This window comes from Pogoniulus pusillus, chromosome 11 (genome assembly GCF_015220805.1).
Source record: "Pogoniulus pusillus isolate bPogPus1 chromosome 11, bPogPus1.pri, whole genome shotgun sequence".
NCBI classification, from domain to species: Eukaryota; Metazoa; Chordata; class Aves; order Piciformes; family Lybiidae; genus Pogoniulus; species Pogoniulus pusillus.
In genome coordinates, this window is record NC_087274.1 from 17,604,601 (window position 1) to 17,630,105 (window position 25,505).

Below are 25,505 nucleotides of genomic sequence, written 5' to 3' on the forward strand. Positions count from 1 at the left end.
CTTCAAGGTCACTCGAAACCTTCCCTTCTCCAGGCTGCACCCAACTCTTGCAACCTGTCCTCACAGCAGAGCTGCTCCAGCCCTCTGAGCACCTTCGTGGCATGAGGGTCCAGCCCATCCTCAGCTCTACATGGTGGAGCTGCTGCCCACTTCCAAGAGGACAGACAGCCTCCCCCAGCCCCACCCCGTGGAAGGTGCTCACCGTCTCAGCGAAGACAGAGAGCCTGCCCTCGGCGTACTGGTTGAACTCCTTCTGGTCCACCGCCAGCCCCAGCCACAGCCGCACGCGGAGCTGGGCTGGGATCCTGGTGCCCATCGCCTCCTCCTGAGGGTACTGCCAGGGGGTGGAGCCCCGTTAGAGCACAGTCACAGACAGGCACCCCCGAAGGACATCAGCCCAAACCCTCATCCCCTACGCTCAAGCAGGGACAGCTGCAGCCAGAAGCAGGTTGCTCAGAGCCCCAGCCGACCTGACCTGGAATCTTTCCAAGCCATGGGGCATCTGCCACCTCTCTGGGCAACCTGGGCCAGGCTCTCACCAGCCTTAAAGTAGAAATGTCTTCTTTCTCTCCATCACAGAATCATAGAACCAGCCAGGTTGGAAGAGCCCTCCAAGCTCATCCAGTCCAACCTATCACCCAGCCCTAGCCAATCAACTAGACCATGGCAGTAAGTGCCTCAAAGTGTAGTCTGAATCTCCCTCTCTCAGTTTCAAACCATCCCCCCGCTCAAAAGTCTGTCCCCAGCGTTCTCATCCACCCCTGGAAGCACTGCCAGGCCACCAGAAGGTCTCCCTGCAGCCTTCTCTGCTCCAGGCTGAACAACCCCAACTCTCTCAGCCTGCCCTCACAGCAGAGCCCTTCCAGCCCTCCAATCACTGCTGCAACCTCCTCTGACCCCGCTCCAATGGGTCCCTGTCGGGTGCTGCGCTGAGGACTCTAGAGCTGGCCCCAGCACAGCAGGGGGGGCCTGAGCAGAGGTTCCTCTTTTTTTTCTGGGTGAAAGGTTCTAAAGCCACCCCCACCCCGCACACACTCAGCTGAGCCCAAGGCACCTTCAGGAAGATGGTCTGCAGCTTGCCGCAGTTCTTGCCGCAGCAGTTGGAGATGTTCCTGGAGAAGAGGACCTGGTGGGCTGGCACCCGGGCGTAGGCCACACGCTTGTCCCCCTGCAGCATCCAGATCACGACGTCGGGGAGGCTGTTCTGGGGCTGGGAAGCACAAAGACCACAGCCTCTAACCAAGGGGCTTCACACACACCAGGGGGTGGGAGAGCAGCTGTGCTCCCATGTCCCACTGCCAACCCAAGCCCATAGAGTGACACCAATCAACCCAAGCTTCATCTCAGCAGCTCCAGAGCCTATCTGGGTCTGGCCAAGGCAGAGCAGTTCCAGCTGAGGGAGTTGGGGCTGTGCAGTCTGGAGAGGACAAGACTCTAAGGTCCTTTCAGTATCTTAAGAGGGCTAAAAGAAACCTGAGGAGAGACTTTTTAGGCTGTCAGGTAGTGATAGGTCTGGGGGGAATGGAACAAAGCTGGAAATGAGTAGATTCAGACTGGATGTTAGGAAGAAGTTGTTCAGCATGAGGGCAGTGAGACCCTAGAAGGGGTTGCCCAGGGAGGTGGTGGAAGCCTCATGCCTGGAGGTGTCTAAGGCCAGGCTGGATGAGGCTCTAGAAAGCCTGATGTAGTGTGAGGTGTTCACAGTAAGCCAGCAAAGTGCCCTTGTGACCAAGTAGGTTGAGGGAGGTTCTCCTCCCACTCTACTCTGAAATATTGAGGTCACATCTGGAGTACTGGGGGTCCAATTCTGGGGATCCCAGTTCAGGAGAGACAGGGAACTACTGGAGAGAGCCCTGTGGAGGCTACAAAGTTGCTGAAGGGACTATGGAGCATCTCTGTGAGAAGGAAAGGCTGAGAGAAGAGCAGCCCCAGAGGGGATCTGATCAGTGTTGATCAATAACTAAAGGGTGGGGGGCAGGAGGACGGGACCAGACTCTTGCCAGTGGTGCCCAGGGGCAACAGGCACAAACTGGAAAACCTTTTTTTTGCTCTGAGGGTGCTGGAGCCCTGGGGCAGGTTGCCCAGAGAGGTTGTGGAGTCTCCTCTGCAGAGATTCCAACCCCACCTGGACATTGTGATCCTGGGAAAGCTGCTGTGGGTGCCCTGCTTGGGCAGGGAGGTTGGACTGGATGATCTCCAGAGATCCCTTCCAGCCTCCCCCATGCTTGGATTCTGCGTCTGCTGTAAAGCTCTGCCACAAACAAGGCCAAAGCTCAACATCCAGGTGCCAAACTCAGCACCCTCCTAACTCGGTTCCCATCACTTTGGGGGGGTGTGAGCCCAACCTTTGCATGTGGGCCAGGACTGTGCCTGTGAGAGCAGCATTGTCCCTGCTGCCCACCAGCTGACTGCTCACAGCCATCGCACCAGAGCAGCACCCTGGTGGTGAGCTCGGGAGGAACGAGACCTGCCTGGGGTGAAAAGCAGCTCCTGCCACCATCCCAGCAGCATTACCTCCTCTGCCATGGCCCTCAGCCTGGAGAGCCAATCCTCTGCCTGTTCCAGGGCTGCTGACAGGCTCGAGTCTTCATGCTTCAGCTTCAGGGCTGCCTTCACTATCTGCTCCAGGTTGGTGCTCCGGAAGCGGTACAAGTTCTGGTCCAGGTGGGTGCAGGCTGCCTTGCTCAGCACATCAGGCAGGCTCAAGCTGTGGGCAAGGCAAGGTGGTGAGGTTAGCAGCTCAGCAACCTCCTCCTGAGGTTTACCTGTCTTGATCCTATGTTCTTCTCCTTTTAAGCAAGTTACTAAGCATAAGATTACTACTAAGTTACCAAGTGCAAGGTCCTCCATCTGGCCAGTCCCAAGCACCAATATAGGCTGGGCAGGGACTGGCTTGAGAGCAGCCCTGAGAAGCACTTGGGGGTGCTGGTGGATGAGACACTCAATATCAGCCCTCAGTGTACTCTTGCAGCTCAGAGAGCAACCAAAGCCTGGGCTGCAGCAAGAGAAGTATGGGCAAGAGAACTGTGGGCAGCAGGGCAAGGGAAGTGATCCTCCCTCTCTGCTCTGCACTGGTGAGACTCCACCTGGAGTACTACATCCAGTTCTGGAGCCCCTGGTACAAGAAGGATATGGAGGCACTGGGAGGTGTCCAGGGAAGGGCCACGAGGATGATCAGAGGGCTGGAGCTGCTCTGCTATGAGAGATTGAGGGAGTTGGGTCTGTTCAGTCTAGAGAGGAGAAGGCTCCCAGGTGACCTTATTGTGGCCTTTCAGTACCTTAAGAGGCCTACAAGAAAGCTGGGGAGGGACTTTTATAGGCTGTCAGGTAGTGATAGGACTGGGGGGAATGGAACAAAGCTGGAAATGGGTAGATTCACACTGAATGTTAGGGAGAAGTTTTTCAGCATGAGGGTGGTGAGAGCCTGGAAGGAAGGTGGTGGAAGCCTCATGCCTGGAGGTGTTTAAGGGCAGGCTGGATGAGGCTCTGGGCAGCCTGATCTAGTGTGAGGTGTCCCTGCCCATGGCAGGGTGATTGGAACTGGATGCTCCTTGTGGTCCCTTCCAGCCCTGACTGATTCTATGTTTCTATGGTTCTATGATTTAAAAAGCTCCCAAAGGAACATCTGAGCAACATGGTGATGCCAAGGGCAAAGCAGCTTCAAACCTGGCTGGTGGCCAGGATGGGGCCCAGGCTGACACACACACACACAGGTTGGTATCAGTGAACCCAGGCTGCTGAAGAAATGTCTCAGGAGTCCAGGAGGATCCTCCCTGTGCTGAGCCACGTGAAGGTTTTGCTGTAATGCAGTGATTTAGGTTAAATGCTCTCCTAGAGCACAGTCCCTCCCCAGCTGCTGTGTTCCCACTGGGATTGGGGTCCACAAGCCTTGCTTTCATTCTGTGATAAATAAGGAATGGCCTCATGGAGACAGGGCATGGGACAGCTCCCTCGGGGAATAACAGCAGAGCCCAGCTCATAGAAGCCTGGCACTCACAGAAGCCTGGCACTCACAGAAGCCTGGCACTCACAGAATCACTTAGGTTGGAAGAGACCCTTGAGATCATCAAGTCCAAGCCTTACCCCAGCACTGCCAGGTCACCACTGAACCCTGGCCCTCAGCATCACATCTACACAGCTTCTAAACCCCTCCAGGGCAGTGAGGCAGCCTGGGCACCCTCTTCCAGACCTTGACAACCCTTCTGAGGGAATATATTGTTCCTCATGTCCAACCTAAGCCTCCCCTGGGACAACTTGTGGTCATTTCTTCTGGGCCTGCCGCTTGTTCCTTGGGAGAAGAGCCCAACCCCACCTTGCTCCAGTCCTTTCAGGGAGCTGTGGAGAGCGATAAAGCTCTTGGAGGTGATCTAAAGGCATCAAAAAAAGGCAAAGCAGCAGCAGATGCTGTGGTGCTGCTCATGGTGGGAGGTGGGATAGCTCATCCCATGGACCAGCTGTGGAACATGTAGGACCCACACAGAGCCAAACAAACCCTAAGGCAGTTGTTTGGCTCTGTGTGGGTGCTCCATGTTCTTCCCATGGGTTCCTCCTCTGTGGCACACACAGCACTCAACTGCAAGCCCCCACTAGTGGCTCCTCACCAGCTCTAGCTCCTGGCCCTGGCACAATGCCCTCCATTCAGGTAAGCCACACTGCAGCCCGCCCAGGGAGGCTGGAAGTTTATGACTTGCCTTAAATGTCACCTCCTCAGCTCCACACCTTGGCAGGAGCCAACGTCTGGCACTGCTCAGAGGAAACCCTTCCAAGCCAAACATGAGCTGGGCATGAAAAGGCTCCCAAGTGGAAGCTGGCAGCAAGTACCTGCAATCAGCAATGATGTCATCCATCAGCTGGGCACCCAGAGCCTCCAGTTCACTTGGAGAGTGATTAGCCTTGAGAGCCAGGTGGATCCTCTCCAGGTTTGCTTCCTGCAGGAAAGCAGAGAAAGAGGAGATGGATGGCAGGGACCTCCCAGGCACTTCATTCCACTCCACATCCCAGACGCCCCCCCACCCAAGCAAGTGCCTGGGACTGCTGCCTGTGACCAGAAACTCCAGCCTGGGCGTGCTGCTTTGAGGCTAATTGGAACATTCTAATGAGAGAAATTAGATCTTTGGCTGTGAAAAGAAAAGCATAATGATGTCTATAGCACTCACAGATATACACACAGAGAGGTATAAAATCAAGAAACACGAGCAAAGCCAGTCAGGGTCTCTGGCTGCTGCTGCTGCTGCATTAACTATCTCTGCCTGAACCTCTGCAACCCCATCTAATCAGTTTTCTTCTAACCTCTTGTTGGCTTTCCACAGTCTCACCCCTGCAGGTAAGAGATTCTGAACTAAGGGAGGGGGTTGGAAGAAGGAGGGGATTTGGCTTGGAGCCCTCCTGGGTGGTTCTGCTGTTCAGGAGGGGGTTTGTATTTCTGTATTACTTTTAACGTGTATATAGTTGCAGGTAGTTGTAGATGTCTGTAGATGTATGCTTGTCAAGTTTGCCTTGCTGTCAGTATGGCTTCATTCCTTAACTTCCAGCTGGCTGAGTTAGTCTGGTTAAACTAGTTGGGGGGTAGGGGGGTAACTCCCAAACTACCACACTGGGGCTCCATCCTCCTGGCACTCACACTGCACATCATCATCAACATGAATGAGGTCAACTCTTGGGCTCCACCTCTCCAAGCCCCAAGCCCCAGCTCCCTCAGGCTTTCTTCCTGAGGAAGATATCCACTCCCTTCAGCATATCTGAGGCTCTGCACTGGACTCTCTCAAGCAGTTCTAAGTCTTTCCTGAACCAGGGGCCGAGAACTGGACACAATACTTCAGAAGTGGCCTCCCCAGGGCAGAGTAGAGGGGCAGGAGAACCTCTCTCGACCTACTAACCACAGCCCTTCTAATCCACCCCAGAATGACACTGGCCCTCCTGGCCACAAAAGCACACTGAAGGTGGTCTCTTGCCCTCCATCAGTCCATGGCCTGAGTGGGACATTTGGGATCCTGGCAGTTCTCCCCTCCACAACACAAGAGTCATCAAACCCCACACCTGACCCATCCTGAAGATGGTCTTTGTCCCCACCCCTGTTCCCCCAGAGAGGAGGCAGGAGGTGGGCAATGCCTGCTGCCACCATGGCACTCACCAGCCTATCTGCTGCATAGTGGAGAAGGTTCTGGGCATCGGTCCGGTAGCTGATATCTTCCCAGTAGGATGACAACACCACCACGGGCTTCACGTTGCCCCAGGGCAGGTAGTAATAGTGACAGCCTGGAGGACACAGCACCACTGGTGAGCTCATGCTGCTGAGTGACAGCAGATCCCACTCCTCACCAGCAGAGCAGGGATGAAAGCCTTGAGCAGCATTTGGCCCTGGGAGATGCCCATCTCTGGGGCATTCTGGGAGCAAGAGGATGGGGTTTGTGTGTTGGAAGGTGGCCAGAGAAGGGACACAAGGATGATCAAAGGGATGGAGCTGCTCTGCTATGGGAACAGGCTGAGGGAGTTGGGGCTGTTCAGTCTGGAGTGGAGAAAGCTCCAACAAAACCTTACTGTGGCCTTTCAGTATCTTAAAGGGGCTACAAGAAAGCTGGGGAGGGACTTTTTAGACTGTCAGGTAGTGATGGGACTGGGGGGAATGGAACAAAGCTGGAAATGGGTAGATTCAGACTAGACATTAGGAAGAAGTTGTCCAGCATAAGGGTGCTGAGAGTCTGGAACAGGTTGCTCAGGGAAGTGGTGGAAGCCTCATCCCTGGCTGGATGTGACTGTGGGCAACCTGATGATCTAGTGTGAGGTGTCCCTGCCAATGGCAGGGGAGTTGGAACTGGATGATCCTTGTGGTCCTTTCCGGCCCTGACAATTGTGCCATTCTATGTTCCCCACACCCAGGTGCAACAGAGCAATGCACAGCAAGATCCAAAGGGACATGGCTCAACCTCCATGGCTGCAGCAGCTCTTTCAGAGCAGCGAGGCCAGGAACCAGCAGAACAACCTGAGTGAGGTGAGGGTCAGGGCTAGTGTTAGGCTTAGGGTGACATCTCACAGCAGAGATGTCCACAGGAGAGACTACCCCACAGCAGTGGCTTTTCCTTGAAGAACAGTGGGCACTGTCAGTGCCAACGTGCTGCCCAAAGCCCACCTCAAGCCAGCACAGAGCTGAGAGCAGTCGTGGCTTCTCTGCTCTTGCTCAGTCACATAGTGCCTCCTCAGAGCATGGCTGACATGGAGCTGTGGGGGTCACTGAGTTGAGCCCCTGCTCAAACAGGGTCACAGAATCCCAGACACAGAATGTGAGGGGTTGGAACAGAACCACTGAATTAACCAGGTTGGAAAAGAGCTCTGAGATCACAGAGTCCAAACTGTCACCTAACCCTTCTAATTAACTAACCCATGGCACTAAGTGCCTCATCCAGCCTCCTCTGAAACACCTCCAGGGATGGGCACTCCACACCTCCCCAGGCAGCCCATTCCAATGCCAATCACTCTTGCTGTAAAGAACTTCTTCCTAACATCCAGCCTGAACCTGCCCTGGCACAGCTTGAGGCTGTGACCTCTTGTTCTGTCCCTGGGTGCCTGGCAGAAGAACAGACCTCATCCAGTTCATAGAGTGCAACTCCCCTGCCAAAGCAGTATCACACAGGATCACCTGGAGCAGCTCACCCAGGACCACATTGAGTGGGTTTTGATTATCTCACTTACTCCCTGGGATAGGACAAGGTACAATGGATGGAAGCTGCAGCACAGGAGGTTCCAGCTCAACACAAGGTGGAACTTCTTTACTGTAAGGGTCCCAGAGCACTGGCACAGGCTGCCCAGAGAGGCTGTGGAGTCTCCTTCTCTGGAGCCTTTCAAGGCCTGTCTGGATGTGTTGCTGTGTGCCCTGAGCTAGATTGTGTGGTCCTGCTCTGGCAGGGGGCTTGGACTCGATGATCTCTTTGGGTCACTTCCAACCCCTGGCATTCTGCAATGCTATGATCCAAGCTGCTCACCATCGAAGACTGCCCTGCTGTACTGCGTGGTGGAGGCCAGGGGCAGGCAGGTGGTGTCGAACTTGTTGCCGTAGTTGCCGATGCTGACCTCGAACTGGATGGCATCGTCCACGTCCTGCAGCATGGTGGCAGAGTAGAAGGCGGCGAAGAGGCAGTACTGCCGGCGGCGCAGGTACCTCTGCGAGGGGCACAGCAGCGTGTTGGCAGGGCAGGCACCACCACTGCCCTTCTGCAGGCAGCCACACTGCTGACCTGGCACACACCACTGCAGCCAGGCCACCTCCAGCCTGCCAAATAGCAGAGGCGGGCAGAGAGGCAGAGAAGCTCCCCAGGAGCCAGCAGTGCCCTCCTGCACCCCAGAGGGCCAACCCCAGCCTAGGCTGCAGCCAGAGGAGAGTGGGCAGCAGGTCAAAAGAAGGGATTCTGACCCTCACTCTGCTCTGCTCAGACCCCACCTCAAATACTGCCTCCAGCTCTGCTGCTCCCAGCACAGGGACACAGAGCTGCTGGAGCGAGGCCAGAGGAGGCCACAAGGATGATCCAAGGCTGCAGCAGCTCTGCTGCGAGCACAGGCTGGGGGAGCTGGGGCTGTGCAGCCTGGAGAAGGGAAGACTCCAGGGGGACCTTAGAGCTGCCTGCCAGTGCCTGAAGGGCTCCTGCAGGAAGGCTGCAGAGGGACTTCTGCTGAGGGTGTCTGGAGACAGCCAAGGGGCAGTGGATTGAAGCTGAGGGAGAGCAGGGTGAGAGTGGAGCTGAGGGAGAGGTTCTTCAGTGTGAGGATGGAGACTCTGGAACAGGCTGCCCAGGGAAGCTGCAGATGGCTCCTGCCTGGGGGGACTCAAGGCCAGGTTGAGCATCCAGGTCTAGCTGAGAGGTGTCCCTGCCCATGGTTGGGAGGTGGCAGTAGATGGTCTCTAAAGTCCCTTCCCATCTGGAGCCATTGTAGGATTCCAAGATGGTAACTGGCAGCAGGCACAGGATGGAGGAGACACCACCATCACCCTCCTACATACAGAGCCACCACTACCCCAGCACACACCAGCTCTGGGAGGCCCCCAAGATGGAAAAACAGAGTGACCCAGGGCAGCCTGCCCAGAATCACAATGTCCAGGGGGAGTCTGGAAGCTCTCCAGAGGAGACTCCACAACCTCTCTGGGCAGCCTGCTCCAGGGCTCCAGCACCCTCGCAACAGAGAACTTTGTCCTTCTGTTCAGATGGAACCTCCTGGGTTCCAGTTTGTGCCCACTGCCCCTTGTCCTGTCCCTGGGCACCACTGATGAGAGTCTGGCCCCATCCTCTTGCTCCCCACCCCTTAGCTATTGAGAAGCAGCAACCCCCCCTGGAGCCCTCGTTACCTCCACCCGCAGGATGTCATCTGCAGAGATGTCCTCCACCTTCTGCTCCACATGCTCCACCACTTTGGTCTCCAGCTCCACCAGCACCCTGCCACGATATGCAACTCCCTCGCCCTTGGGGTAGACCAGGAACAGGCATGAGGACCCTGGCACCCCCTCCCCGTGGACTTTGTTGAGTCAGGCAAAGTGTTTGTGCAAGAGCTTCCAAGGCAGAGAGAGTTTGGGCAGCAGAGCGATGGCAGGAGGTGACACCCAGCAGGAAGAGCCAGAAAATGCAGAGCAGGATCCTAATGACAAAGCCATTTTGGGTTAAGAGCAGCTTGGTTTGGGGCAAGGAGGGCTGGTGGGTTAGCTTCTGTCATGCTGGGGAGAAGCTGAGGTCACCTTTCCCAGGTTGAGGGTCTCGTAGGGATCGGGGAAGCCGGTGAACTCCCGGGGGCTGCCATAGAGGTTGATGTAGCAGGGACCAAAGGTGGGCAGGAACCCGAGGCCATCATCCACTGGGGACCATGGGGTGGGGGTGGAAAAGAGACATTAGAAGAGAGTCCTGAATGCACCTCAGGGGTGCAGCCCACAGAGACTTCACTGCTGTGCCATGGGCATCACATGTATGCAGCTGGAGGCCACCAAGGTGGTGTTGTTCAGCCTGGACGAAAGGAGGCTGAGGAGAGACCTTCTCCATCTCTACAGCTCCCTGAAAGGAGGCTGCAGCCAGGTGGGGTTAGTCTCTTCTCCCAAGGAACAAGTGATAGGAAAAAAGGAAATGGCCTCAAGTTGCCCCAGGGCAGGTTTAGGTTGGCCCTCAGGAACAATTTCTTCTCCCAAATGTTTGTCAAGCCCTGGCCCAGGTTGCCCAGGGCAGTGGTGGAGTCCCCATGCCTGGAGGAGTTTCAAAGCCATGGAGCTGTTGTGCTGAGGGCCATGGTTTGGTGGTGCCCTGGCAGTGCTGGGCTAAGGGTTGGGCTCAGAGACCTTAAAGATCTTTCCCAACCAAACCAATTCCATCACTAAGAGAACACTGCAGGTTTTCACCCTCCTTGAGTCCCACAGCCACTTACCTTACCTGCAGGAGAAAGACAAGGCAGGGGTGGGGGGTCTCAGAGCTTCCCATTGCCAGGAAGTGTCCCCAGAGGAGAGCAGCACTTTGCTGGTGTGACCCAGTGCAGGGCATCCACAGCAGCCAGGGAGCTGGCCCAGTGCTTCTCTCAAGGCAGTAAGGGGGGGGCTGGGAGGAGAAGGGCCCATTTTTATGAGACCTTGAGCAGAAGGAGCAGGAAACATGGGCATGACCCTGCTCTGAGCTCCTGAGCTGGCTGCTCCCTGTGCACACAGCCAGACCACAAAGATGTCACTGCCTCACATGGACACCCCAAACTCGCTGCGGGGAAGGGCAGGAGAGCCCCTTCCCAGCTTCCACATGGCAGAAGCCATCTCCTCTTCCCACCAAGGTGCCAGGCATGATGCAGCCAGTGCTCCCTCAGCTCTGGGCAGAGCTCCAGACCAGGCAGCAGCTCAAGCCAGCAGAACCATCACCAAGTGGTGACTGCAAACCAAGAGAGCCAGGGGGACGTACGGTCTGGGGCTTTCAGAGGCTTCGCAAGAGCAGGAAACTCATCTGAGGCACAAAGAAATGGAGAGAGGTTAGGAAAGGCTGGCAGAAGAGCACAGGGGGAGGATGGAGGGTTATGGGCATCGGGGGGGAATGCTCTCGTGGGCTTTTGGTGCCAAAAGGCACGGGAGAGACAGAGAGAGAAAGGACAAGGTTGTTAAATCACAGGGTGGGAGAGCTTGGAAGGGACCATAACAGTCATCTAGTCCAAGACCCTGCCTTGGCCAGGGACATCTTCAACTAGATCAGGTGGCTCAGAGTCCCATCCAGCCTAGCCTTGAGCACTTCCAGGGATCACAGGATGCCAGGGGTTGGAAGGGACCCAAAGAGGTCATCAAGTCTAACCCCCCTGCCAGAGCAGGGATGGGGCATCCAAACCTCTCTGGGCAGCCTGTTGCAGTCTCTCTCCACCCTCACAGTGAAGAGCACCTCCCTTACCTTTCCCCTCTTTCAGTCTGAAACAATCATCTCTTCTCCTGAGTAATGTCCCTCTCCAGAGACCTCTCATCCTATTGCCCTCCCCAGAAGCTGTGGGATCGTGTGGGAAAGGATTTCAGCATCCCTGAAGGATGTTCCACATGCTGCAAAAGCTGGGTGGAGCCACATGGCTGGTGGGACCCACAGCAGCTCCTCAGCAGGTCTGTGGTGAGCTGGGGTGTGCTGGCCATGGGCAGACCCCTCACAGCCTCCTCCCTCCCCAGCCTCTCTCTCTCTCTCTCTCTCTCTCTCCAGACAAGCCCAGGAGCTGCTCGTTAGCTGGAGAAGAGTGAGGGTGGACACACAAGCACCATGTGGAGAACCCAACCCCATGCCTGCATGCATGGACAGGCAGTGCTGGAGGCAGGCAGGTACTGGGACATGTGGCTGCAGCTTGGCACCAGGCTCACATCCTGGCAGCTGCTGCCAGCTCCGTCTCACATTCCCAAGCTGTGAGTGTGTTAGCAGTGGGGCAGGGGTTTGCAAAGGGCCCAAGAGACTCAGAAGCACACAGAAAAGGAAGACAGAGCCTGAAGGGTTGAAGATGCCACCAAAGCTCGTTAGCAGTAGGTGATGCCCATGCAGGTTAGGAGAGCCTCTGCTCCTGACCCTCTCCTGCCTCTTGGCAGCCCCACAACTGTGTCCCAGCTCCCTGCCCTCCCACTTGGCACAGGTGACACAGCCAGTGCCACCCAGCCAGCATCTCCATGGTTGTGTCTTCACTTCAGAAAGCCTCTGGGACTTGACACAGCACCCTCAGCACAAACTGGATCTGAATCCATATCACCCCCTGTGACAGCCCTTAAATGTCACCTAAAGAGGATCCAGCATGGGTGGGCTGTGGCATCTTCCAGTGCCAGTGACACCCCTGCCTTTCACAGGGGACTGCAACCACTTCCACTCAGCAGGGAAAAAGAGCAGACAAAATCTGTGCCATCCCATGGCCCTGCACCTTTCCCATCCCAGTGCCCCTGGGAAGGACCTGAAGACCTTCCAAACCACATCCCAGGAGAGGTGAGAGATGAGCTCCAGCCAGTGACCAGCCCAGAGGAGGGAGCAACCTCCAGCACCTCAGCCCACATCCCAGCACCAGCGACTCGATAGGGACCATCCCTGCTGGGACACCCTCCAAGCCAACACCAACCTCCAGCCATCAGCATGCAGAGCTCCTCCACAGCCATGCCCCCCCCGCCCAAGTCCTGTTCTGCTATCCCCCCACCCTTACCCTCCAGCTCCCCTCCAGGGGCCGAGATCTTGGACATGCTGAGGTAGGCAGTGCCAACGACGTCGTTGTGAGTCATTCGGTCCCTGCAACACACCCCGGGATGCCATCAGCCCCTGGGCAGGAGGGGCTGCCCATTGGCTCTCCTCCTGCCCAGCCCACTCCTGCAGCTCGGCTCTCCTGGTGGGCAGCCTCCCGCAGTGAAGCTCATCCCTGCTCACCAGTCGGTCACTCGGATCCTCATCTTCTCACACATGGAAGGGAACTGGGAAAAGAGAGGGAGAGGAGTGCTGAGCACTGTCGAGGTGGGGTGGGAGGAGGGCAGGGGGTGTCTGTGCTCACCATGGCTGGCAGCGTCAGGCTCTGGTTCCACTGCGGGTTGGCATTCTTTTCCAGGATCTTTGAGTAGAGCTGCAGGTGTGAGATGAGATGAGATGAGATGAGATGAGATGAGATGAGATGAGATGAGATGAGATGAGATGAGATGAGATGAGATGGCAGAGCCAGAAGCTCTCAGACCCTCAGGATCCAGTTTGTATCTTGTGGGTGGCCTGGTGATGCTCCACCAGCATCCCAATACTGGTGAGCAAACTCCTCTGGGCAGCTGGTAGAGGATGGTATTGGGCTGCACCAGCAGAAACCTCCTTCACAGAATCCTTTTGGTTGGAAAACACCTACAGGATCATCGAGTCCAGGACTGCCAGGTCCCCACTGAACCACTTAGTTTAAGAAAGATGTTGAGGTACTAAACATGTCCAGAGAAGGGCACCAAGGCTGGGGAGGGCCTGGAGCACAGCCCTGTGAGGAGACGCTGAGGGAGCTGGGGGTGTGCAGCCTGCAGAAGAGGAGGCTCAGAGCAGACCTCGTTGATGTCTGCAACTACCTGAAGGGAGGTTGTAGCCAGGTGAGGTTGGGCTCTTCTGCCAGACACCCAGGGACAGAGCAAGAGGACACAGCCTCAAGCTGTGCCAGAGCAGGTTCAGACTGGATGTTAGGAGAAAGTTCTTGACAGAGAGAGTGATTGGCACTGGAATGGGCTGCCCAGGGAGGTGGTGGAGTGCCCATCCCTGGAGGTGTTCCAGAGGAGGCTGGATGAGGCACTTAGTGCCATGGGTTAGTTAATTAGAAGGGTTAGGTGATAGGTTGGACTCTGTGATCTCAGAGCTCTTTTCCAAGCTGGTTAGTTCTGTGATTCTGTGAGATGCTCCATCAAAGGACCAAACTTTGCCCATGCTGAGACAAGCTGTTCCCTGTGCCCAGCTGCCAGCCCAGCCCGGGGACCAGGGAGAGCTGTCCCCCTGCAGCCACTCACCGTCTTGCCTGCAAAGCTGACCTCCACGAAGGGATCCACCAGGTTCTTCTTGTTGCTGTCAAAGCCAAAGATCTGCCTCACGTTGTCCATAACAGCATCATCCACTGGGAGGGGAAGGAGAGACTAAAAGCTCCTGGAAGTACCTGGCTGGCCCCAGCTGTCTCACTAGCCAGAGTGTGCACCTCCACTGAGCCAGGTAGAGAGCCAGAGGAGCATAAGGGAGCTACAAGAAAGCTGAGGAGGGACTTTTTAGGCTGCCAGTTAGTGCTAGGACTGGGGAGAAAGGAACAAAGCTAGAAATGGGTAGATACAGACTGGATGTTAGGAAGAAGTTGTTCAGCATGAGGGGGGTGAGAGTCTGGAACAGGTTGCCCAGGGAGGTGGTGGAAGCCTCATGCCTGGAGGTGTTTAAGGGCAGGCTGGATGAGGCTCTGGCCAGCCTGATCTAGTGTGAGGTGTCCCTGGCCATGGCAGGGAGCTTGGAACTGGTTAATCCTTGTGGTGCCTTCCAACCCTGACTGCTTCTAGGGTTCTATGAAAAAGCCACTTCACACCACTACGAGACTCCCTCCCAGTGCACTGCAGCTCACATCTGCAAGGTCTCTGGAGTGAGGCTATGTGTGAAGGCTTCCTTAGCTCTGCCCTCACTCCTTTGTCCAGCCAAGGGGACACTCACTCTGGGGCAAGTCTTCAGCTTTGAAGATCTTCAGGCAGAAGTGAGCTGCTCGCAGGGTGACCCCAGTGGGGCGCAGGAGGTTGCCCTCAATGTCTTCCTTGTCTTCAGAAACTTCCTTTTTCTCCAGCTGCAGGACAAGAAGAAATCATGGCCAAGCCTCCAAAAAATCCTGAGATGAGCAGCAAAAAGCCCCAGCTGCAGCACTTTGTCCCCAAAGCAGGTGAAGATCAAAGCAGCAGCTGCCTGCTTGCTGCAGTGTGTCCAGAGGACAGTAGAGCTGGTGAAGGTGGCACAAGTCTTGTGAGCAGCAGCTGAGGGAGCTGGGACTGTTCAATCTGGAGAAAAGAAGGCTGAGGGGAGACATTCTCCATCTCTACAACTCCCTGAAAGGAGGCTGGCGCAGGTGGGGTCTGAAAGGAGGCTGGCGCCAGGTGGGGTCTGGTCTCTTCTCCCAAGGAACAAGAGACAGGACAAGAGAAAATGGTCTCAAGTTGCCCCAGAGGAGGTTTAGCTTGGACATGAGGAACTCTTTGAGGGTTGCCAAGGCCTGACCCAGGCTGCCCAGGGCAGTGGTGGAGTCCCCATTGCTGGAGGGGTTCCAAAGCTGTGTTGCTGTGGTGCTGAGGGCCATGGTTCAGTGGTGCCCTGGCAGTGCTGGGGGAAGGGTTGGACTGGATGAGCTTAAAGATCTCTTCCAACCCAAATGATTTTATAATTCCCTGGGAACAGGTTTGACAGCCCAGAGTGGCAGAGCACCACAGCTGGAGGTCTCCTCTCTCCCAGCCAGGGCAATACTCACAGGTGCTTCATCTCCAGGCCCCAGCACAAAGAGGCTGACTTTCAGATAGCCCTTGGCACCCGCAGAGAAGTCCTCTGGGTCAGAGAGCAGCAACCATTTCCTGAGGAAAGCATGTTCTGAGGGAGAGGGGGAAGAGGGGGGAGAAAGAGGAGAGAGGTGTGGAGAAAAGGGAGCAGAGAAAGGCAGGGGGACAAAGTTGGGGGGGGGAAGAAAAGGGAGAGAAGAAGGGGGGAATAAGAAGGGTGGGGGAGAGGAAGGGGAGAAGGGGAGGAAAGATTTACAGTTGGACTTGATCTTGAATGTCTTTTCCAAGCAGGACTCAAGGCAAAATAAAACTTAGCTGGGCTGCAGTGGTGGAGTTACACTGGTGGGAGGGCTGCAGTGGTGGGGGCTACACTGGCCGTGGGGGCTGCAGTGGTGGAGCTACACCACTGGGGCTGCACTGGCCGTGGGGGCTGCCGTGGTGGAGCTACACCGCTGGGGCTGCAGTGGTGGGGGCTGCACTGGCCGTGGGGGCTGCCGTGGTGGAGCTACACCGCTGGGGCTGCAGTGGTGGGGGCTGCACTGGCCGTGGGGGCTGCAGTGGTGGAGTTACACTGCTGGGGCTGCAGTGGTGGGGGCTGCACTGGCCGTGGGGGCTGCAGTGGTGGAGCTACACCGCTGGGGCTGCAGTGGTGGGGGCTGCACTGGCCGTGGGGGCTGCAGTGGTGGAGTTACACTGGTGGGGCTGCAGTGGTGGGGGCTGCACTGGCCGTGGGGGCTGCAGTGGTGAGGCTTCTGCCAGCAAGGCAGTCAAGGATGTCTGCCTTGGAAGAAGGCAGTGGTGGTGTTCTCAGGGACCTGTCTGGGTTCCCCCAGGGGAGAGCTGAGGGGGGTTGCATTTTCCCTACGTTCAGCCCACTAAAAGGGTCTCCCAAGCCACGGCAGACCCCAGCCCCTCGCTGGGCTCACTTGGCTCCGAGTAAACAGTCTCGACGTCCATCTGTGTGGGGCAGCAAAGAGGAAATGTCAGTGCCCACCCCTGGGACTCAGCCTGGGGGTCAGTGCAGGGGAGGAGGGCGGGTGGGGACCTTACCCTGAACTCCCCCAGCAGCGAGTCTGTCCGGAACGACCGAGAGTCCACAACCTGCAGGGGGAAAAGGAGGGGGAAAAAGGCTTTCCAACCCAAAAGCCCTGCCGGGGTGGAGGACTGGGACAGCATGGGGACAGCATGGGGACAGCCCCGAGCTCACCGTGATGAAGATGGGAGCATCAAACAGCTCCGCTGGTGACTCGAAGACATTGAAGAAGAAGGTCTGCAGGAAAGAGGGGTGGAGGGTGCCAGCTGGAGGTCTACCCCAGCCTCCCCTCAGGGTATGCTGGCACCTTCCAGCAGCTCACATGTCTCCAGCTCCACAAGCTGGTGCTTCTTGTCCTCCCTTAGGTGAGGTGTTTAAAAGGAGACTGGATGAGGCACTTAGTGCCATGGGTTAGTTGATTGGAAGGTGTTGGGTGAGAGGTTGGACTCGATGATCTCTTTGGGTCCCTTCCAACCTCTGACATCCTGTGAGCCTGTGATCCCATGGCAGCCTCCATCACCACAGCCCAGCCTCTGGGCTGCCCTGAGGTTTCCATCGCTCCAGACCCCAACCCACATTGTCCCTGAACCTTCCCTTGGTGGCCCCGGGCACAGCCAGAGCAGAGGTCCCCCTGTCCCTCACCTCATCAAAGCAGGGGCTGTTGCCTTTGCGGATCCTGGTCCTCTTGGTCTGCCCAGCAACTGTCACCTTCACCACGGGCCTGATGTTGACCCCAGGGAGCTGCCGGCCCTCAATGACCCTCACCCTGATCTGGGAGGAGAGGGACAAGAGGGCAGTTAGGATCAGTCCTACCCTGAGGAAAAGCACTTCAGGGACGGTGCAGCCCCACAGGGACAGCTTGGAGGGGAGGTCCCAGGAGAGCAGCTGAGCCCCCCCAGGCTGGGCTCACCTGGAAGTCCTGCGGCTTGTTGGACAGAGGCTTCCTGTGGGAGCTTCTCCTTCGCCTCAGACCATGGACGTGGTGCACGGGGGGCTTGTGGGGCAGGAGGGGGGGTTCAGACCCTGCTGGCCCCGAGGAGGAGGAGGGCTCTGTCTCATCTCCTGCCACTGCCTGATCCTCTGTCTCCTCCTCTCCGGCCATCTCTGCGTGGGGGGAGAAAGGAGATGGAGGACAGGAGAGATGGAGGACATGAGTGAGGTGGGACCAGGCCTTGTGAGAGCATAGGGTGAGGGGTCTAGGTGGCACAAACGTGGTATTGTGGCAGGGGACAGGTGCCACACGAGGAGGTTTGTGGTTACCAGTGACCGTGTCGGGCTCAGCAGCAGCTGGTGCCGGCTCAGGGGCAGCTGGAGGGGGAAACAGGGGGATGGCTCCAGGTGGGGGGATGTAGGACACTTGCAGGACAAGGAAAGCCTGGAAAAAAAGGAAATAATCATTGTGGGGGGTCCAGCAAGGCTCGTCCAGGGCCTCAGCCTCAGTGCTGGATGCCGCCCATGATGCTCTGCCCAGACACAACAGGTGCAGCTGAAGCAAGCACCAGGGAAAGGGGCAGAGGAGGGAGACGGCAGCAAGAGTGGTCCCAGGGCTCATAGGGCGGGGATCTCGCTCAGACTGGTGTCCAACTGGGAGCTGCAGCTGCCAGGGACATTGCCCTGGCTGGCCCCCAGCTAGGAGTTGCAGCTTGCAGAAGCAGAGCTCAAATTGGTCTCCAGCTGGGAGCTGCAATCAGCAGAGATGTTTCTCAGACCGATCTCCAGCTGGGAGCTGCAGCTGGCTGGGACTTTGCTCAGACTGGTCCCCAGCTGAGAGCTGCTACTGGTAAGGACACTGCACAAACTGGTTTCCAGCTAGGAGCTGCAGCTGCAGGGCTACTGCCGGCGTCGCTCTGGTCCTCACGCAGGACTCACCCCCGTGCTCTGCTTCTTGGTGTCCAGCAAGGGGATGTTGTAGGAGGCTGCCAGGCTGGGGGAGGACAGGACATCTCGCAGGGGTACTCGGGCTTCTCCCAAAAACCTGAGGGTGAAGAGCAACAGGGGGTCAGGGCAGCCTGATCCGTGGAAAGGGGCTGAGGACCCATGGCTAGTGCCAATCCAGGCACCAGTAACCAACTGGAGGGGGATAGGACATCTGCCAGTATCTCCAGTGGGGCCCAAGCATCGAGGTGACCTGGGCCCAGCCCAGGCTGAGCATCTCTGTGAATTTTGTCCCCTAAAAGCACCTAAAAGCCCACAATGAGGAACCAGGAGCCATAAACCAAAGCACTGATGGCCCTTTCTCTGCCAGTGGAGCAATCACAGGGACACAAAGGGCAGGGCTTTCACTGGGAGATCACAGCTGGTGTGCCACCACCATCCAGAAGCATTTTAAACCTCCCTAAAACTGATTTTTCCCTTGTTGAGTTTCATAGGTTCACAGAATGGTTTGACTCCGGGTGGGCAGCAGCACTGGAGCCACTTCTGGGCCAGTGGAGAGATCAGCATTGCTGGCTGGAGTGGGAAGTGGCATACTGCAGGAAGGCTCAGCCAGATGCCAAGCACCAGGAGATGATGTTGTAAGGAGGAAGTTCTTCACTGTGAAGGTAGTGAGACACCTACCCAGGCAGCCCAGAGAAGTGGTAGATGTCCCACCCCTGGGAACAGCCAGGTGAGGTTGTCTGGGGCTGTGAGCAGCCTGTCCTAGCTGCTGAGTTCCCTGCTGACTGCAGGGGGGTTGGACTGGATCAGTTTTAAAGGTCCCTCCCTTTCAACCCAAACCAGTCTGGCATTGCAGAGAGGCCATCGATTGCCTGTCCTTGTGAACTGTCCTGGGGTGGGGCTCTTCAGCCAAGGCACTGACAAGCAGTGCCCCACCACCACCCTGGGGACAGAGAGGGCACCGCTTCTGAGGGCATCGAAGAGCCTGTGGAGCACAAAGGGGATACCCCTGCACCAGCAGTGAGGACTCCTGTCCTATTCTCCTCCCTCTATTTATAGACATGACACCACCCAGCTGGCCCAGACCCAGCTTCCACCTCCTTGGCCTCCAGCCCAGCAGCAAATCCAGCCCTGGAGACTGGATGCTTCCCGCCGGGGCTGTCCTCCCCATCCCAGCTGGCTTCCCACCCTCCACTGCCCCAAAAGAAATCACTTCTGTTGTTTTACCCCTTGTCCAAGCTGCCATCCTGACCAAAGCAGCCTCTGGTGCAGAAGTGCAGTGGCCTGGCTGTGCCAGAGCTGCAGGTGGCATCACCAACAGCTCTCACTCTGCTTTGCAGTGCAGCTGCCGTGAGGATGGAGACCTCAGCTCGGCCTCCACTGCCCCCAGCGTGAGAGGCAGTAGGAGCTGCTGCAAGGAAGGAAGCTGTGCTGGGAGGTTTGTTTTGCAGACACTGCCCTTCCCAGCTCCAAGTGTCCAGGACAGGAGCCTTGCCAAGGGAGCTTGGCCGCTGCCTCGCACCTCCCTGGCCAAGCACCCATCGCCAGGGCCGCACGGCACCAGCCTTGCTCCAAGGGCAGGCAGCCACGCTGGATGGAGCAGCCTGGGGGTGGCAATGGGCACAAGGCACCCTTGTGCCCCTCCCTGCCCTCAAACTGCAATTTTTCTCCTCAGCCATAGAGTGAAGCAGCCCAGAAATGCAGCTCCTGCCTCCCACCAGCTACCCACACGGCAGCTGGCACTGAGGGGCAACACTCAGAGTTCAAGGGGAGCCCAAATCCCTTCCCTGCCCAGCCCAGCCTCGTTATGCAAAGCCCTGGGTGACGGTGACAGGAGCAGGGCAGGGTGGTCAGACCCCAGCCCTAAGGCTTTCCTCACCTGTTTCTCCCCACGGTCTCATGGTCTTTCACAACCACAGTGAGCTCAGCACCAGGGTCCAGGGGAGCTCCCTTCAGGTCCCACTCAAAGCCCTGGAGGGGAGGAGAGGAGACAGAATCAGCACCTGGCTGGGGTTGTGATGCTCACGTTGGCATCCATCAGCTCCAGCACTGCCAGGGGCTCTTGAGGATGCATCAGTGACTTCTTCATCCCAGAAGAACCCCTTAGTACCACAGATGGCCCAGGTAAAATTTCATAGTTCATGGCATCCTTTAGGCTGTAAAAAGACCTTTAAGATCAAGTCTCCAAGCCTTAATCCCAGCACTGCCAGCCCACCACTGAATCATGGCCCTCAGCACCACATCTCCCCAGCTGTGAAAGCCCTCCAGGGATGGAGACTGCACCACTGCCCCGGGCAGCCTCTCTCAGGCTTTTGACAACCCTTTCCATGAAGAGATTATTCCTCATGATCACCTTAAGCCACCCCTGGTACAACTGGAGCCGTTTCCTCCCATCCCTTCACTTTGAGAGGAGGCTGACCCTCACCTTGCTTCAACCTCCTTTCAGGCAGCTGCAGAGAGCCAGAAGGTTCCTCCTCTGCCTCCGTTTCTGGCAAGGGCACGTTAAAAGCATGCCCCAGGGAAAGGCCTTCTCTCATCAAGGATTAAAAGAGAGAAACCTGACGGGAGCTGGCACGCAGCGCTCTGGCACCAGCAAGGTCTCCATTTGCTCACCAGAGCCCTTTGTTTTCTTAGCGTGACCCAGGGCAGTGCAGGTCAGGGTTAGAAGGAAAACTGTGCTGGAAAAGAAAATCTCCTCCCCCTTGGCCAGCCTGCAGATGAGTCAAGGAGAGGCTGAGGAGCCAAGCACAGATTGTTTCCCCTCGGAGCTTCGATGTTTTATCAGCAGCTCCTCTGAATGTGCCTGCTTGGCCCTGATAAGATCTTGATGAAAGAGGAAGAGGCTGGAGCAAAGGGCTGCAGCTGGCTCCATCCCCTCCCTCCACTGCTGCCCCTGCCCAGAGTTTCGGATACAAAGCTGCCCATGACAGAGACCAGCCCCAAAACCTCCGGGGGTGACATCAGAGAATCATGGAACCATTCTGAGTGGGAAAGACCTTGAGGTCATCCAGTCCAACCCTTCCCCCAGCACTGCCAGGGCACCACTGAACCATGGCCCTCAGCACCACAGCAGCACAGCTTTGGAACCCCTCCAGGGATGGGGACTCCACCACTGCCCTGGGCAGCCTGGGCCAGGCCTTGACAGCAACTGGGGATGAAATCGTGCTCATAGCCAACCTAATCCTCCCCTGGTGCAACTTGAGAACATTTCCTCTTGTCCTACCTCTTGTTCCCTGGGAGAAGGGACCAACTCCCACCTGGCTCCAGCCTCCTTTCAGGGAGACGTAGACAGCCAGAAGGTCTCCCCTCAGCCTCCTTTCCTCCAGGCTGAACAACCCCAGGTCTCTCAGATGCTCCTCACCAGACTTCTACTCCACACCCTTCCCCAACCTCCTTGGCCTTCTTCGGACACCTCCAGCACCTCAATGTCCTTCTTGGAGCAAAGTCCATTAAACACCATAAGGACCCCACAAACCCCTTGTGCTTGAGGCATCCTCCTGGACTTGCACCCAAGTGCCACAGCACCCTTGGTGCCCAGGCTGTCCCTGCAGGCATGGGGACACACTCACCTCATTCCATACAGGGTTCACATTGTTCTTGATGACTTTAGTCCTCTTCTTCACACCTGCAGGGAGCAGCACACAAAGGTCAGGTCAATTTCCCCACCCAAACCAGGAGGGAAAACCCCCACATTGGAGTCTCCTTTGTGTACAGGTGTGATTAGCAGACTCCAGAGAGACCTGCAGCTCCCAGGAGCAGGACCAGGCCCCGCTCCTCACACAGGGGTTGGGCTGTGCTCAGGTGGTCTCCAGAACCCTATTGGGACCTCTGGCCCTGAACAAGCCTCACTGGAAAACCCTGGGGAAGTCATTTCCTGGAGTCATGGAGGATCTCAAGTTAGAAGAGACCCAGCAGGACTGAGTCAAGCTCCCTGCTCCTCCCAGAACCACCAAGAAATGAACCATATGGCTGAGAGCATCCTCCAGGTGCTCCTTGAGTGCTGGCAGGCTGCTGGTGCTGTGACCACTGCCCTGGGCAGCCTGCTCCAGGGACCCACCAAGCCCCCAGTTTTAGGAGGGCAGATCACCCAACAGCTTCACACATCTTCTTCTCTGGTAAACGTGGAGCTGAAACACCTCAAACCATCACCTGGGGAAGCACCATACTGTGCCTCAGTTTCCCCAGGAGCAGGGGCACGGAGCAGCCTGCCAAGGGCTGCTGGGTGGCTTCTAAGCTGGCAGCTGTGATGAGGAACATGGGCCCCCAGCTCCCTCCACCCAAAGCCAACATGCTGAGGAGCTCCAGCAGGAAGGGGTTCCAGCCCTGGCTGAGAAGCATCCCCTGCTAAAGCTGCAGCCCCAAATCAAGACACCACTACCCCCCCCCCCCCCCCAAATCACACTGACAGTGGCTAAATGCCCGATGGGCCCCCAGGGAGGGAGCAAGGGGAAGAGGAAGAGGAAGAACCAAACAATAGCAGTGAGTCAAAGCCCGGGGACACCGGCGGCACCGGCAGGGCTCCGTAGATCCAGACACGCATAGAGGGCACGGAGAGAGGCAACGAGGCACAGAGGCAGAGAAGCTCCCCAGGAGCCAGCAGTGCCCTCCTGCACCCCAGAGGGCCAACCCCAGCCTAGGCTGCAGCCAGAGGAGAGTGGGCAGCAGGTCAAAAGAAGGGATTCTGACCCTCACTCTGCTCTGCTCAGACCCCACCTCAAATACTGCCTCCAGCTCTGCTGCTCCCAGCACAGGGACACAGAGCTGCTGGAGCGAGGCCAGAGGAGGCCACAAGGATGATCCAAGGCTGCAGCAGCTCTGCTGCAAGGACAGGCTGGGGGAGCTGGGGCTGTGCAGCCTGGAGAAGGGAAGACTCCAGGGGGACCTTAGAGCTGCCTGCCAGTGCCTGAAGGGCTCCTGCAGGAAGGCTGCAGAGAGACTTCTGCTGAGGGCGTCTGGAGACAGCCAAGGGGCAGTGGATTGAAGCTGAGGGAGAGCAGGGTGAGACTGGAGCTGAGGGAGAGGTTCTTCAGAGGTTCTGTGATAGAAATATGGAGAGGGATAGAGAGATAGAGAGGTGCACAGGAGTGTGGAGATACAGGGAGGTAGCCAGAGGTGTATCTGTAGGTAACCCAGGCCGTGGATGTGCCCCATGGGGCTGGCAGGGAGCCCAGAGCAGCTCACTAAAATATTCTCCTTTTTGTTCTCCCTTCTGTTCCAGCATCTCTAAATGGCTCTTTTCCTGTTTCCCATTATTAAGGAGTCTCTGCTGAAGCTCCCAGCCTGAAGCCCAAGTGGCTGCTGGAGCCAGAGCCGAGCCAGACTGGAGCCGGGAGGGGGTGGTCAGGGCTGCCCCCACCCTGACACGGCAGCTCTGGGCATTGTCACCCAGCCCAGGACACTCAAACCTCCTCGGTTTGGAGCCCGTATCCTGCTTACACCTCATCCTCACAGGACACAGCGCCTGGAATTCCCCCCGGCTCCCGGGAGCCGGCCAAGGGGCAGGGCTGGAATCCACCCTAGGCAAGCACCCCGCACCCACGGCGGGATGAAGACTGAGGGGTCCCGGCTGGGGGGGGGGGCTAGCAGCACCTTCCCCCCCCCACACCACTCTGCACAGGAAAGGCCAAGTCAGAAGCTACTCAGCCTCTTCCTTTCCTTTTTTTTTTTTTTGGCTAAAAATGGCTATTTTCCAGGAAACAGCCACCTAAAAAAGCCCACATCCTGCAGCAAGTGCTTTCGAGGTGCTCCCTTCCCAGACAGCCCCCCCTGTGCCCAGGAATAACTCCCTGGATAAAGGTTTGTTCTTACCTACCTCACATTAACCATTAAAAGACCTTCACTAGAGCAAAGCACAACAGCAATTAGGAGCACTCATGGGTCCAGCAAAGCCAGAGCCTGCTCCTGACGGATGCAGTGAGAACCCTCAGTGACCATCCCCAAGTGTGCTCCTCCTCCTCACCATGACCACCTCCCCAGGCAAAATCCACGAGGAAACAAGACTGAGAGCATTCCGTGGGTGCAGCATTCTGCAGCAAAGCCCTCTCCTGCTCTTTGCTGGGGTCCTCTAAGTCGTCTCATCGCCTCTAGATGCTGTGACAGCCCTAAACGGGCACCCTCAAGTGTCCTCCCACCCTGGGCAAAAATCCCGTGGGATTTCCCACTGTCCCCCACTCGTAGGAAGAGGAGTAAAAAGCACAGCCTCGGGCGTGTCGGTGTCACCCATGTGAGGAAGAGGAGGATACCGGAATGCACGGGGGAGCACTCTGGGGGAGGGGGTGGAATGTGGCACTCAGTAATGGGGAGGGGGGAGAGGGGAGGGAGGGCATTTAGAAAGGGTTTAGGACAAGGATAGAGCTCAGCAAAACGCAGCTTTGCTCGAGAGGGGCTGCAAAAGCAGACCGGACAACCCCCCACCCTTCCAGAGCCCAGATTTAGGGTCCCACCTCACCTCGGAAAGTCAAACTGGCCACAGGGTCGCTCTGCTTGTCCCCCTTCTCCAAGTTGGGGAGGTGGGAGGCTCGCTGGAGCAAGCACCGCAGCATGGCTGCGAGATGGAGCTGGGCACTGGGAGGTCAAGCTGCAGGACCTAGCCCTTAGGGGCAGGATTTGGCCACCCCCACACTCCCCCCCCCCATCAGCATTTCCTCCCCATCCCAGCCCTCCCCGGCTGGTGACACCAAGCGCCTCGACGCGGCAGCTCCGGAGGTTGCAGAGAGTTGGGACGCTGGGAGTTAAGAGGCTACTGATGGGCAAGGATTTGGGGAGCTGAGGGCTCTGGGGGGAGATCAGACCCCTGGGATCCAGAGATGCTGCAAAGCCCAAGGATGCTCGATCCATCCCTGGGGGGTTGGGGATGCTGGAAACCCCAAGGATGCCTGAGCACTGGGATTTGGGGATGCTGTGAGCCCCAGGGAGGATGAATTCAATCACTCGGAGTCAGGGATGCTGTGAACTCCGAGGATGCCCAAGCACCAAGATCTGAAGATGCTGTGAACCCCAGAGATTAATCACTAATACCCAGGGATGCTGAAAGTCCCAAGGATCCCAAAGCACCAGGATCAAGGAATGCTGCAAGCCCCAGGGATGGCAAATTAAATCACCAGCATCCAAGGATGCTGTGAGCCCCAAAGGACAAATAACAGGATC

General features: G+C 57.2%; 1 protein-coding gene across 11 annotated transcripts in view; it reads right to left on the minus strand.

The window, feature by feature from the left end:
• Positions 1 to 25,505, minus strand: part of DYSF (dysferlin) — a 102,650-nt gene that overhangs the window by 75,563 nt on the left and 1,582 nt on the right. For 7 of the 11 annotated variants that reach the window (XM_064151231.1, XM_064151226.1, XM_064151224.1 and 4 more), the window contains exons 2-25: positions 21,929 to 21,984; positions 20,239 to 20,330; positions 18,354 to 18,459; positions 17,745 to 17,859; positions 17,395 to 17,588; positions 17,127 to 17,255; positions 16,659 to 16,721; positions 16,502 to 16,552; positions 16,378 to 16,408; positions 15,427 to 15,542; positions 14,628 to 14,754; positions 13,952 to 14,055; positions 12,982 to 13,050; positions 12,861 to 12,904; positions 12,643 to 12,725; positions 10,905 to 10,946; positions 9,716 to 9,831; positions 9,332 to 9,445; positions 7,977 to 8,154; positions 6,131 to 6,255; positions 4,822 to 4,928; positions 2,515 to 2,707; positions 1,055 to 1,210; positions 203 to 334 (exon numbers count right to left, since the gene is read on the minus strand). In XM_064151231.1, the coding sequence (XP_064007301.1) occupies positions 203 to 334; positions 1,055 to 1,210; positions 2,515 to 2,707; positions 4,822 to 4,928; positions 6,131 to 6,255; positions 7,977 to 8,154; positions 9,332 to 9,445; positions 9,716 to 9,831; positions 10,905 to 10,946; positions 12,643 to 12,725; positions 12,861 to 12,904; positions 12,982 to 13,050; positions 13,952 to 14,055; positions 14,628 to 14,754; positions 15,427 to 15,542; positions 16,378 to 16,408; positions 16,502 to 16,552; positions 16,659 to 16,721; positions 17,127 to 17,255; positions 17,395 to 17,588; positions 17,745 to 17,859; positions 18,354 to 18,459; positions 20,239 to 20,330; positions 21,929 to 21,984 (2,543 nt within the window). Of the gene's footprint in view, positions 1 to 202; positions 335 to 1,054; positions 1,211 to 2,514; positions 2,708 to 4,821; positions 4,929 to 6,130; positions 6,256 to 7,976; positions 8,155 to 9,331; positions 9,446 to 9,715; positions 9,832 to 10,904; positions 10,947 to 12,642; positions 12,726 to 12,860; positions 12,905 to 12,981; positions 13,051 to 13,951; positions 14,056 to 14,627; positions 14,755 to 15,426; positions 15,543 to 16,377; positions 16,409 to 16,501; positions 16,553 to 16,658; positions 16,722 to 17,126; positions 17,256 to 17,394; positions 17,589 to 17,744; positions 17,860 to 18,353; positions 18,460 to 19,586; positions 19,771 to 20,238; positions 20,331 to 21,928; positions 21,985 to 25,505 lie in introns of those variants that run through there. The other 4 variants (XM_064151233.1, XM_064151230.1, XM_064151229.1 and 1 more) reach the window with 2 other exon arrangements.